The 13768-nt window shown below is 38.6% G+C and overlaps 2 protein-coding genes across 2 annotated transcripts; one reads left to right on the forward strand and one right to left on the reverse strand.

Annotated features, from left to right (window-relative positions):
* Positions 1-4655: 4655 nt before the first annotated feature.
* On the forward strand, positions 4656-6463 carry K444DRAFT_584166 (glutamyl-tRNA amidotransferase subunit A; the record flags this gene model as incomplete). The annotated part of the gene is made up of 3 exons (XM_024877853.1): positions 4656-5409; positions 5478-6228; positions 6316-6463. The coding sequence occupies 3 exons, from the start codon at positions 4656-4658 to the stop codon at positions 6461-6463; spliced, it is 1653 nt and encodes a 550-aa protein (XP_024740710.1).
* A 3856-nt stretch (positions 6464-10319) lies between these two features.
* On the reverse strand, positions 10320-11950 carry K444DRAFT_556036 (uncharacterized protein). The gene is made up of 2 exons (XM_024876729.1): positions 11308-11950; positions 10320-11257 (listed from the first exon to the last, which is right to left on the reverse strand). The coding sequence occupies exons 1-2, from the start codon at positions 11885-11887 to the stop codon at positions 10407-10409; spliced, it is 1431 nt and encodes a 476-aa protein (XP_024740711.1). The 5' UTR covers positions 11888-11950; the 3' UTR covers positions 10320-10406.
* Positions 11951-13768: the final 1818 nt, after the last annotated feature.

The following is a 13768-nucleotide window of genomic DNA, read 5'->3' on the forward strand; positions in this document are numbered from 1 at the left end:
TAGAAAGTAGTTTATTAGTAAGAAGTTTATTTAACTTGCAAATATTATAGAAATTAAAATTAAAATTATTTCTATAAAAGCTTATAATTTTATTAGAATTATAAAATATTATTATAGCCCGATTTAATATATTTACCTTATTATTATAACTAAAATTAATAGAATTAATAGAATTAATAAGGATATTATATTCTAAATAGCTTTTAAGGCTATTAATAATTTTATAGAACTTAATAATATTATTCTAATTCTTTTAATTTATAGTACTTTACCCTAAATAACTAAATATAATACCTTATTACTTATTATATTATAGTAATTAGTAGTATTTAGAAAGGTAATAATAGAAATTCAGAAGCTTTAAGCTAGATATTAAATTACAAATGCCCTAAATACCCGAAATAGTTCTAGTATTACTAATATCTATAAACCTTTCCTAAACTCGAATATTCTTATATAATATAAAGAAAATACTAGTTAATCTAGTAATTAGAATAGGCTATATAAGCTAGTAGCCATTAATAGAAAAAACTATATACTAGCCCTATTATATAGTAATACTATTTTTTATTTAACCTTTATAAAGCCCTTTTATATAAGAAATATTAAGGTTGTTATTAATAATTCCGAACCTAAATCTATTCCCGAATTTTATAATAAAGCTAAAAGTAATACAGGTATAATTCCTTCTATTATTCCCGCTATTTTACTAAAGTATAATAGAAAATACTCTTATAAGAACTCGGATATTATAGTATTTCTATAAGATAATAACCTATATAAGAACTCTTATTAAGTTAAAATTACTAGCTTTCTAGAAAAAAAAATATTTAAGATTATTTCTAGATTTTAGATATTAAAGGAAATATATATTTTTAATTCCCGGTTTATTAATAAGATTAAGAATAAAAATATAAAAAGAGAGTTTAAGAAATCGAGACTAGTTATTTAAACTTATAATAATAATAAGAAATATATAATATTAATTTAATTATTTATTATTTAATATATTAGTTAGAGAATTATTCTTATTATTACTATTATAATAATAAATACTACGGAATTATATTTATATAATATCTTATAAACTTATATCTAATTAATAACTTTACTTAATTATAATTTCTGTATTAATCTATTTTATAAGCTTACTAGATAGCTAAATCTAAATAATAATTTAATTCTAAAAGTTATAAAACTATTATATAATATACCGGAAATTAGAAACTATTAGTTTAAAACTTACTATTTCTATTATATTAATAAGCTTTCTATTATGAGACCGGGTCTCTGGGCTTGGAAAGCAAGATAGAGTAACTCTATTCCGAGGATTCTAAACTAAGGAGAGAAGCTCGTAAGTGCGGGAGCTTGGTGTTCTAAATACTACAGCTGCATGCGTCATCGCGTGGTCACGTGACGCTAAATTTACTAGTGAAGCGGCAGAGTGTAACACTTTCTATAAAATAGTTAATTTATAACTCTTGCCTTCTCTATAGTAAATAACTTTTCGGAATTATTAGCTTTTAAACTAATAATACTTTATTTATTAGAACTAATAATTTTATAAAGGCAAAATAGTTAAAGCTCTAAGAAACTAAGTTTTTAGCTAAGAAATATAAATACCTTACTTTTAATTATAATCTCAAGTTTAATAAAGGTATTATTTATACAAATATTACTAGAATTATTTTTATATAGAAATACTAATATAAAAACCTTTAAATTATTTCTATAAAAAATATTATTACTATAAATAATAAAAGTACTATTTATTAAAATCTTTTTATTAAAATCTTTTTATTAAAATCTTTTTATTAAAATCTTTTTATTAAAATCTTTTTATTAAAAACTAATATATTACCTAATATATTAGAAAAACATATATTATATTAGTCTATTAATTAGAAGCTTTATATAATCTATTAATTATTATTTAAGCTATTAAATTCTCGGAAACTAATATAAAGATATTTAATAAGTGCATTTAATAACAAATTAAGAATACTATTAGAGAACTGAAATTTATAAAGCTAGTAAAAAAATTCATATATTTCATTTATAAATAATAGAAATCTCTTTTCCTAAATCGAATATATTCTAGTTCTAGTAAATAAAACTAGATATACTAATATTATTTACTAGTTCTTTACTAAATATAAGAGAATTACTAGAAGTATTTTAGCTTTAGAACTTTATAATATAACTTACGGCTTTAATATAGGCGCTTTAGTTAAATTTACTATTAATAGAATATTAGAAATAGAACTATTACTAGTAATTTATATAAATTCGAAATTATTATATAAATATCTTATTAAATTAGGTACTATTCAAAAGAAATATCTAATAATTAATATAATATACTTTTACTAGATATATAAATAATAAGAGATTATAGAAGTTAAATAAATTAAAAAAGAATTAAATTCTACTAATTCTATAATAAAATCAAAGCTAATAAATACTTTTAAATATCTAATTAATACGAATATAATATAATTAGATATAAAGAAATAGGTTAAATATAAATAGAATAGGAAATAAATATATAAGATAAAAAAATATTATAGAAAGAAAAGTTATATATAAAAGGCTATAGCCTTTAATATATAACTAAAACCTTAAAAAGAAATATAAATATATAGAGTATTTAGGAAATCTGGTACTAGACCGAATTAGGGAATTAATATATAATTAGAAAGAAATATTTTTTTTTCGCGTTTTTAGAGAAGTTCTAGTATTAGTATAGCTATTTCTTCGGGAGTTATATATATAATTACAAAACTCGGAATACGGGATATAGGTAATAAAATATAAATAACGGGATATAAGATACGAGATATAGTTATATAATCTCGTATCTTATAAATAACTCTATTAGTAAATTAGATTCTATTAGATTTAGTAAATTTAGAAATTATATATTAATATTATAATACTATAATTCTTATTTCTAAATAATAACTTTACTAACTTAATATAAATAGTATTTTATACCTATATAATAGTATTATATATTATTAATAAATTAATAATATAATATAATTAAATTACTTTCTTTAAGTTATAAATATATATAAGTATTTTTCTTATCTTTTATTCTAATAATTTAAGTAATTCTTATTAGCTTAATATAAATATAAATACTTTTAAAGATATAATTAATATTTTTTAATATTAAATAAATTTATTTTCTCTTTATTTCTTATTAATTATTAATAGTTTTTTAAGCTAATTTATTTTATATTTTTAAAAGAATTTTAATAATAATAATAATAATTAATAAAACTTTATTTTTAAGTTTATTATTATATTATTATATTATTATATTATTATATTATTATATTATTATATTATTATATTATTATATTATTATATTATTATATTATTATATTATATTATATTATTATATTATTATATTATTATATTATTATATTATTATATTATTATATTATTATATTATTATATTATTATATTATTATATTATTATAAATCTTTTAGGGCTCTTATATATTATATAATTAACTAGTTTTTTATTAGAGAATTAGAAATTAATTAATAAATATAAAGCTTTTATATATAAGAAAGTTTAACTCTAATGCTTTTCAAGTTACGAATTTGAGGCAAGAGTTTATTATAAGCCCTTATAACTTCAGGTAATACTCTTTAAATTCACGTAAAGAGGCGCTATGAGATATTCGCAAGGGATAAGTAAATCTCCTAGGGTTATAGTACTATTAGTAGAGTAATTATGTGCTTAAACGTTAAACGAGTAGCTATTATAAGCCTCTTTAGCAATAACTCCCTTGTAAGTATAGGGGAGAGGCCCTCAAAAAGGCATGGTAGCCCTTGTTAAAGGCGCATAGGCTACTTTTAGGGGAAGAGCCTGAAAATATAGGGCATTATAGCGAGTTTGCTACCTTGATCTGTACGCTAGAGGGTCTACAAGTCTCCTAATGCCCTGTATTGCCGATCTTTATGCCCCGATCTCGTAAGCATGCCACACGAAAAATATCACATGCCATCGATTCACAGTCCTGCTTGCTCTGCAAGATTTGATTACTAGTTTATGGATCCACCGTTATCAAATCAACTGCTCATTGACGAAGTCATCCCACCTTTGATTGCTGGTGTTGCCAGCCAAGGACACCAGCACCTGCCAAATGCTACATAAAGTAACGCATTGACCTCCACTTCGAGTCTTCGACACTCGAGATCAGCAACAAACCACCGGACCACTCTCTCGATCCTAGCTCTTCTCTATATTTATCTCTTCTTCCGCAACCCATATCACGGCTAAATCGAATTTACCCTGCTTTATTTCTACACTTCCCTTATCGTCGCTCTTGATATGTTTTGACTGATGTTCAAATTGGCTTTCGCGGCTTCAGATGTCGTCATTGTTTCTGTCAGCATGAAGAAGTCTTATTAGCGTTGAAGGTATTGGTCCTATAGCTCTTATCATAGTTTTGGCCATGATAGTCAAGCCAGACTGGTGGAGGCAGGGCAGCGGCTACTTCATAAAGCCAGCAAATCCACCCCTTTCAGCCGCGGATTCGAATTCGAAATATCGTTCTGCGCCAGAACAATTTTCGGGGGGTACAGGATACAGCATCTCCCCATACACTGGGGTCGTTTCAACCAATTGGCTGACTATGACATTGAAAGCTGCAGCTTTCCTCGCCTTGTTGTCCTTCAGCACGCTGGATCTATCGACCGCGCGTCGTACCTTCCATGAAGTTGCGGGATGCTACCCAGACTTACTTGAAGTTGGGGCGGAGGAACTGGTTGCTGGCCTCGAAAGTGGGGCGTGGACGAGCGTGGAATTGACAAAGGCATACATTCTGCGCATTGTCGAGACGAACTCTGTTCTCCGCGCAGTCACTGAGATCAACCCGGATGCACTATCCATTGCTGCAGCTCTTGACGCCGAGAGAGCTAATGGCACAATCCGCAGCGCGCTACATGGGATCCCTATGCTTATCAAGAACAACATCGCCACCAACGATCAAATGAACAACACTGCTGGTTCATACTCCCTCCTCGGGGCAAAGGTTCCACGTGACGCCACAGTGGCTTCCAAGCTGCGGAGGGCCGGTGTGGTTCTTCTTGGAAAGTCTAATCTCTCACAGTGGGCTAATTTTAGGTCATCCAATAGCTCAAATGGGTGGTCGGCTCACGGGGGTCAAGTGACTGGCGCCTACTACCCAAACATGGACCCAAGCGGAAGCTCCTCAGGCAGTGGGGTTGGCAGTTCCATAGGTCTAGCATTTGCAGCACTCGGAACAGAGACAGATGGTAGTATAGTGAGCCCATCGAGTGCTAACAACCTCGTTGGTATCAAGCCAACCGTTGGGTTGACTTCACGTTCTTTGGTGATACCAATCTCAGAACATCAAGATACTGTTGGTATAAATGAGCTCCTCTTCCCCAACTTTGCAACCCCTCTTGAGCGAGACTTTCTAACCAGATATCAGGCCCCATGGCTCGTAGTGTCTCCGATGCGGCCTACGTACTTTCAATAATTGCGGGCAAAGATGAAAATGACAACTATACTCGCGCACAGCCTTGGGATGCTCCACCGGATTACACTCAGGCCCTGAACTTCTCGAGTCTCCGAGGAGCGAGAATTGGTATCCCTAGAAATGGCTTCACGCAAGGTCCCACCGATCAACCTATTTTTGACGCTTTCGACGCAGCAATTCAAATCTTGAAAAATGCAGGAGCAACTATTGTTGACAATGCCAATTTTTCCGCGTGGGATGAGGTCGTAACAGATGACGATGCGATAAGAGGAAATGGTACAACTGTGCTTGAGGCCGACTTTATATCCAATCTTGCTAGTTATCTTTCGCAGCTGACATCCAATCCAAACAACATCAGATCCCTCTCGGACAAGTCCAATTTCACCCATCACACTGCTCCCGAGGAGTATCCAAACCGCAATACAGCCGTATGGGACCAGTCTTTATCTCTGGGATACAACAACTCGGATTCAAGGTTCTGGGAAGCTTACCAATACTCCTTTTCCTTTGGTGGAGAAGGCGGGGTCTTAGGAGCTTTAAAAGCGCACAATCTTGATGCCTTGGTACTTCCTACTGATTACTCTCCCGGAGTACCAGCGAGAGCAGGACTCCCGATTATTACAGTTCCGATGGGATTTTATCCAAGTAATACTACAGTTATGGAGTCACGAAGGGGACTTGTTACTGTTGGACCAAACATCCCGTTAGTCATCTCACTTTTTCTTCGGCTCCTCATTTTACGGACTTTTGGCACCAGCCGTGCATTTTACAGTATTCTGACAGCAGTTAGATTTGGCCTTTCCTTCTTGGGCGCTCAGTGGCCTGAAGAAACTCTTATTGGCTTTGCCTATGCATTCGAGCAGCGTACCCACTCAAGGAGGAAAGTGAAGCCTTTCCTGAAGCCGAGCACTCAGCTTGCAGATGTCATCAGCACTTGACATGTCTAACTGCACGGTCACGATGTTTTACTTCGGCAACCAAGGGACATCGTGGCAGAGAATTCTGCATCACAGCAGGGTTTGCGTGTGTCAACAGCTGCAACTCTCCATGGAAACCAACCTAAGACTCATTTCATATTCCCAGTGCAAGACACGCCAACGAGTCAAGAAACGCTTCTGAATGCAAAGTGCCTATCTACCTTGCTCACTGACTCCATCTTCGAGCATTACTTACATTAAGCTGACCCACCAAGAGTGTTTGATTGTGGCAAGATGCCTCACATTCCTCACCGCTCCTTTGTGAAGTGGTTCTCGCTATCCCTTTTTGCCCGTGCCCCGCACAAACTCCACAAACCTTATCTTACTACTTGACAAGAAATCTAGGTCCTACATGATAGCTCACAAATCGACTTGTCTTATTAGGCAATTCAAAATCTCCCCGCAATTCGAAAGCGCTGGGTCCGTCCGCTACAGCCATTCCCCTGAAGCCATTCCGATTTCATTCACCGAAGAGTTTAGCTGATATCCGTGCGTTGAAGTTACCCCTGATTCAAGCGAACGTGCTAGGCATCCTTGGAAGTTGGGACCGCCTCCTCACGGATGGTTTTGCATTTGTGCCGTCTAATTTGATTTACTGGGGCTGAGTGAAAGGAACCTTCCGAGGAGGCAGCCTCGCGGAAGACCATATCCGAGACTCCGAACAGAACTGGAGGGGTTTCGGCACGCTTTGCCGTCCCGCCTGGAGCTTGCTAGAACGCCACCACCAGTAGGTATGTGGATATAAAAAAGACGGCGTTTTATATTTTTCTCGTAATAAAAAACGTGGTGTTTATAATTTCCGATAGTTTTTTTATTTAATTTGTATGGTAATCACGTGTATATAATTAATTAGGAAGAAAACAATGAGAACGCCAAATTAGGCTAGCAAGTCAAGCTCTACTATTACGTGAAAATATAAAAATCCTGTTTTTTATATATATAAAACCATTGAAATATGATACAAACCTGTATTTTATACAAAAATAGTTCTTTTACGCACCCCACCACCCAGTCTCAATGATTGAAAATCCACAATAATTCCAGGCTCTCATTCTTCGAGACAAGGCAACTACCACTATGGTAGCGCCAAACGAGCAAATAAAAGCCAACTGATAACCATTGCGTCTGAGATCAATTGCATAATTTTACTGAAACCGATTCCGAAGCCGAGTGAGGCTGAGCGGAAGCCATAACCTCACTGCAAGTTCCAATGACCTTGGGGCGTAACGATTAGAGTTACTTTGCAACTTGAAAAGAAGTTCATTTCGGATTGCCAGTATTGGAGATAAGGCAGAGACTATTGAAACGCCCGCATCTGCACTTTGTTCAATTTGGATTCCCAATTCATAGTTGCCCGAGCGTCGGGGAAGATTAATATCAGTAAGGCTGAGAAAAACGGCTGCGAATCATGACACATAGAGTTGCAACCTCATATCGAGATCCGTAGTAATAGAAAAAGGGTTGACCTTAACGTAATGTAATGAGCTTTTATCATTGCACTATAAATAGAATATATATAATAATAGAGGTTTAAGGAGTGTGTCTAGGCTTCCCCGGTACTGTTTCAAGCGGGGGTAATGGAACGATCTATTACGCTGCGGCCAGCTTCATATCTCGCTAAATCCAAGGAACATCAAAAGTGTAATTATTCCAGCTTATATTAACTTGCGAAATCTTTATAGAAGTTATAAAAAAACATGATATTCTAATAGGATATAAGGTTCATCTTTATCCTAAAAATGCACCTAAGCCTTGTATTATTATGAAGCAATTTATTTATGTTCAAAGTTAGTTTTGTAATCTTAAGCGACATGTAAAGCTGGCCGCTGTGGCACGGATAGCTTATCGGGGAGGTCCCGTTCCATTTTGGCTTAGCGCCCTGATTTTCCATACCTAAACAGGTTAGTGTGTTATATAAGCGTATTGTAAGCTATCAAATACTGCTACTCTCATTTACATTATCGTGGCAAGGGTATTAAGCTTTTCTTTTCCTGTAACTTATAACACACCACCCTAATCGCCCGGCTTGATCTGAAAGGAGAGCTTTGCAGGCTTGGCGTTTAACCTCACAAAGCATGAACCAGCCTCGGTGCGTGGGGGGGTCGAGATCAAGTCGCACGACGCCAGTTCAGCCTCTGCAGGTACATCTAGATACATTTTCTTGGCGGCTGACTGCACAATGTGTTGTATCACACTAAAGCGTTCCCTGGTCAATGACATTCGCGAGGCAACAAGGCATTTAGCAAAATCCCTGGTGGTCTGTTGAAGCCTGTTTTCTGATCACCCAGAGCTTGGTTCTTTTACGGACGTGGGTGTGTCTCCAACCCCCATGACTTTGGCCGCAGACTTTCGTTACATTCCGGCTTAGTGCAGGTGGCTATTTAAGTACGGCTCGCCCGATAGCCTTGTACTTTTGAAATACGCGGCTGGAGTCCACAACCCCGTCTCCAGCCACGTGCTGACCGTTGCGCTCGGAGCGCTCGGAGCGCACGATGCACCATTCAGGCTGGCGGGGTAAGCTTGTGACTGAGAGAAGTACCTATTCAAGTGTCAGAGGCTCACTTCAAATTTGAAATAGTGTCTTTCTTTCATCCTATCATGTGTCATCTGATTCGTGGCAGAAACAATCGCCTTAAAAATTAAAATGGTGTGTGATTTGTAATTCTTACTGGTTGAGTGTGGGGGGGGAGAGAAGAGGTTTTATTGGTCCTCAGGAATCGAGTTGGATGCACATGCACCTCTTTTGGCAAAGCCTGCAGAAGGCAGAGGCGTGATAACAAATGGGATGGATAATAGTCGTGTGACTATCCTTTTGGATCAATGGATGTAGTGACCCGAGATGGTTTGAATCATTCTTGCTACGGGGTTCTCCAGTGGTTCTCCGGTCGCCGGAAGTACCAGCATATGACGGTACGCGTCCGAATGCGTCTCTGCGAATAGCTTCAGCAGATGTACGTGGGCAAATTTGTGTCTTAGGCGCTGATCCTCAATCGAATCTGAAAATGTATATTTCTCGGGCGTGATGAGGAGAGCACATGGGCGAGCACGAGAGATTTATGACGCATTCCGTGCTGACATGATGCCGTGAGGCTTTTCGGAACACCGGAGAGCGTAAGACGGAGGCACCGAGAGCCTCAAGCTGAGGCAACCTTCCGCAGTTCGTGCAATTACGAAGCACGGGAAAACGGTACTGCGCAGCTCGCAGTAGCGTTGAAGCCTAACTCTGGAACCTCTGGTAGAAAAGTGAAGAGTCGTTTGCGGCAAAGATACTCAGAAACCAGTCCCAAAGAAGAAGTTCTCAGCAAATGCCTTCAATTTGTCGTCTTAGCGGCTCCCTCACCATGCTGAACCGATATCACTTACACCCACAAATGAGATGAAGTCAATCATGTCCTCAACTTTGGTTGACTTAAGAGGTGTTGAGATTATCGGGTTTCCTTTGTCTAGCTAATATCCTTTATTCTTATTAGTCTACTAAAGGAGAGCTTCTCCCCAGTATTAGATAATAAATTGAGCTTCTACATTCGCTTGGATCATACTCCACTTCTTTATTGGTGCTGTCATCATAAAGCACTCCTTTAATTTTACCCGAATTCAATAAGAAGAATTGCGCTTAAGGTTCTAAGACACCGCATGAGGCCCAAGACTTAATGCTTGATAGTTTGCAGAGCCGTAAAGTCGTTGATATTTTCCCAGATCAATGTTTGACGTCTGATTTACAAGTTGTAAATTTCAACATAACAAGTCTTGAGAAATAATTGAGCCGAATATGTCACACCCTGTTGATATCAAGCACAGTACCATACTTTTCCGTAGCCGGCCCAAGAAAGAAACCGCGATTACCAACTGCCAATTCCCAATGTACTGAAACAAAACTGTGCTTAATTTCACCCCAGCCTATTTTTTAAACGTCACCTCTAAACACCTTCTCCCTTCTAACCCATCTCTTACCCCTTTCTTCTTTCACGGTCCTCCACCATTTCTCCATGCTGCTGGCAAATACCAGCACCGCTAAAACACAAACAGTAATCGGTACAGCAATGGCACCATAGATCCAGTACGTCCTTACGGGGAGCTCTCCACTCATACTAAAAAAAGCTGCCCAGAAGTTCAACGGAACGAAGACGAAAGCTAAGTAGCTTACTCTCGTGATCGTATGAGATTCCTGCGTTGCTTTCTTACTTTCCTCACGAGCTGTGACGGCCATCGAAACACCGTTGATTTTATCTGCTCTGCAGTGCAAGATCTCGAGCCTGTGAAGGATGTCTCTGAAGTTTGTAAGAACGTCCCGCCAGCCCTCGGAAGTTGGGGTAGGCTCTTTAGACTCGTACCGAACTGAGAGCCGAGAAATGGAGCGTTCTACGAAAGAGTGGTAAATGGGGAGCCGCCGTCTCCACATAAGCAGTATCTTCAATGTATGGTCGAAGTCTTGTGCATAAAGGTGCGAAAGGCCAAGCTCGGTTTCCCACTCAATCTGGCCGAGACGAGCATTGACATACTCGCATATGAGAATCCATTGTGCGGCTACCATTGTGAAGAATGCTAATGGGAGGATATCTGGAGCTACTGGTGGTGCGTTTGCCGGCGTGTTTGCGCGGTTAAGTGTCCAGAACAAGAACTCCTGGACCGAGTTGCTGTAAGTGGGGAATGTGATCTCTTCCAAAGGAGTGTTGATGCTAGGAGGCGGATGAAAGTTTCCGTAACCGGACCAGAGTGGAAACCCATGGTCGATTGTTGGGTCGACGATTAAAATTGCTGACGTCCGGTTATCATGTGTACTTGGGTATTTTGAGGGGCGTGCTTACCGAGCCATCCTTGATCGGAACCCCTATTCGGTCTCACCCAGAGCGAGACTTTACTCCTCACTAAACCAACATCACTTCCTGGCATATCGCTCCATTCTTTGAACCTTCCATCATGATCTACTCTTCTTAGGACATTAAAAGACTCAGCTTGAGCTTTCGCTGCGTTGAGTTGTTCCTGATTCTCGAAATATCTAGGCGAGACGTATTGAGCGCTGAAGTAATTTGACTTGACAGAGAAAGATTCAAGATCTGGAATCTCTGCTTGGGGGTCTCTGGTGTTCAACCAAACATAATCACCGATGTGGCTTCTAAAGATTCCAGGCTCGATGTCGAAGGCTGAGCCCAGCTTTTCAATCATGCGAGTGGACAAATCCTGTACCACAAGAAGTCGATGTTTCTGGGCTGCCCCTTCCTCGTTTAAGTTTCCAAGAAACTCATCCAATTCATCCGCAGTTCTCAAATCTTTCGAGCTCATCTCATCTCCATACTCGACAACTGAGATGTTAACACGGTTCAACCTCTCGTGTCGGTCCTCAGGAGTCAATGTCCTGCATCTTAAAGGGACAGTGGAGACTGTCATAAAATCGGCCAAGTATCTCAGGTGGTGCCATCCCTTTGAGATATCTCTCACACGCTCATGATACCGACCGATCGTCTCTCTGCAACTGGTCACCAATGTCAGGAACGCTTCCACATTGTACCAAAAATATCACGTACTCTCTTTCAGCTTGGGTACTCAAGGAGCAGTCAAAAGGCCTATTGATCCTAGCATAGATATCTCCTAGATAGAAATCATGGGGGTCTTCTTCCATATGAAGATTCGCATGAGGAGGGTGCCATGATCCAATTCTCTGACGAGCGCGAAGGACACTTCCGGCCTCCGACACGTGGAAATCACTGCCGCTACTACTCTTGGAGCTGTGTCTGACAGAGGCCTTCTCTCTCATACTGGAGTTGGTCACCACCAGCTTCAATGGAGCTAGATTCGTTGCTGACATTGTGGAGGCGGGTTGAGACGACGCTGTAGTGCTGAATGATGCTGCAGATACTCGGCGAAGGCTGAAACATTTTACAAATATTGTTTGTCCATCAGGATTTAGGCAACAGGGCTGAATGCGAGATGGTTGTGGGCTGTGCAAAAAGTTGCGGATGTTTGGTGGGAAGGATTCGGGAGGACGTCCAGCTTGGGTGAGGGGTATCTTCTCCTGATCGGGAAACTCACTTCGTGAAATCTCCTGCCAGAATGGAAAGTCATTCAGCAACAAGAGAAATGGAGAAACTGAAGGCCATTTTGTTCCATCTTCTGGAGTGACAGTTTTAAGTAACCGAAGGTTGTTAGGGCTCTTGCAGAAGGAGACTTGTAAGAATAATGAAGACAAAGGAAGCGTTCAAACAAAATAAGGTGGAGAACGATTGGCAATGAGCTAAAGTGCAGGCCGTGAAACCCATAATTGATCCGATGTTAGGACAATGAGATTATGAGAGTACTTTCATGAATGATAGTCCACAGCAGCTGAGAATCCTCTTGCACAAAACTTCAAGATACTTTAGCACCTCCTTTCAATTTGCTTCTGCTACAGTCTCAACTCTCAAAATAATATCCTCGCTAAAGGCATGCCGGTTCTTCATATGCCCTCTCCAGTTATCATTCCTTAGAAAATCCTTGAGATCCTGCCTTTGATCTCGAAAATTTGCATCTCCGGAAGGTGCAGAGGAATCTCTTCGTCGTTGCGTGAACGCTATTGATGTGTAGATAATGTCCTTTAAGATTTCAAAACCAACACCACAATGGATACACTTCTTTGGGTAGGTGTGGATTTCTTGTGATGACTGAAAATTAAACTGTTAGCACTCAACTTGTTGTCGAATTTGACGACTCTTGGTGATATTCATGCCTATGCTCGAAAGCCCTCTCGCAATGTGGAACTGGCACATAATGTGAGTCATGGCGGCGGAAGAACATGTTGGAGATGCCTGGGAGGGCTGCAATCCGTATTCGAGAAATATACCTTCATCAAGTCTCTTTGATGAAGCCTGTGTGCATTGTGGGACAGATACAGGTCCAACCTCTGAGGTGTGATCTTGAAAGAATGGTTCTGAGATATCTCGAGGATCGAGGGAGGAAGGGTCAGACTCTCGATTGAGTTCGAATGATTGCGGGATGTTGGGGTCTCAGCGTTTGGAATGGCCCTTGTAAGATTCCAAGTACGCGAGCTATGTAGGTCTGTAGGTCCCCAAAGTTTTCGAGAGTCCTCTTCATCTCTTAGTGGGTTTCTCTGCCTCGGGCGGCAACGGACGCGATTCCAATACCAAACGCGGTGCTCAACAAAGAGCGAAGTTGGTGACGGCAGAAACAACCGTGTAAACGCCGAAAAGGCCTCCTAGGCTGAGGGCGACTCCAACTCCCCTAGATAGAAGCCATGCCGAAGAAACTTCCGATAATTCTCCTCGCATTAGTCGA

The sequence above is a fragment of the Hyaloscypha bicolor genome, assembly GCF_002865645.1.
Source record: "Hyaloscypha bicolor E unplaced genomic scaffold K444scaffold_49, whole genome shotgun sequence".
NCBI lineage: Eukaryota > Fungi > Ascomycota > Leotiomycetes > Helotiales > Hyaloscyphaceae > Hyaloscypha > Hyaloscypha bicolor.

What these genes read in the sequence shown, in the direction of transcription:
- K444DRAFT_556036 (XM_024876729.1), bottom strand. Translation starts at nt 11,887, where the DNA reads ATGACAGTCTCCACTGTCCCTTTAAGATGCAGGACATTGACTCCTGAG. An exon ending in TTCCGATCAAGGATGGCTCG is followed by an intron (nt 11,258 to 11,307) that starts GTAAGCACGCCC and finishes ACCGGACGTCAG; the next exon opens with CAATTTTAATCGTCGACCCA.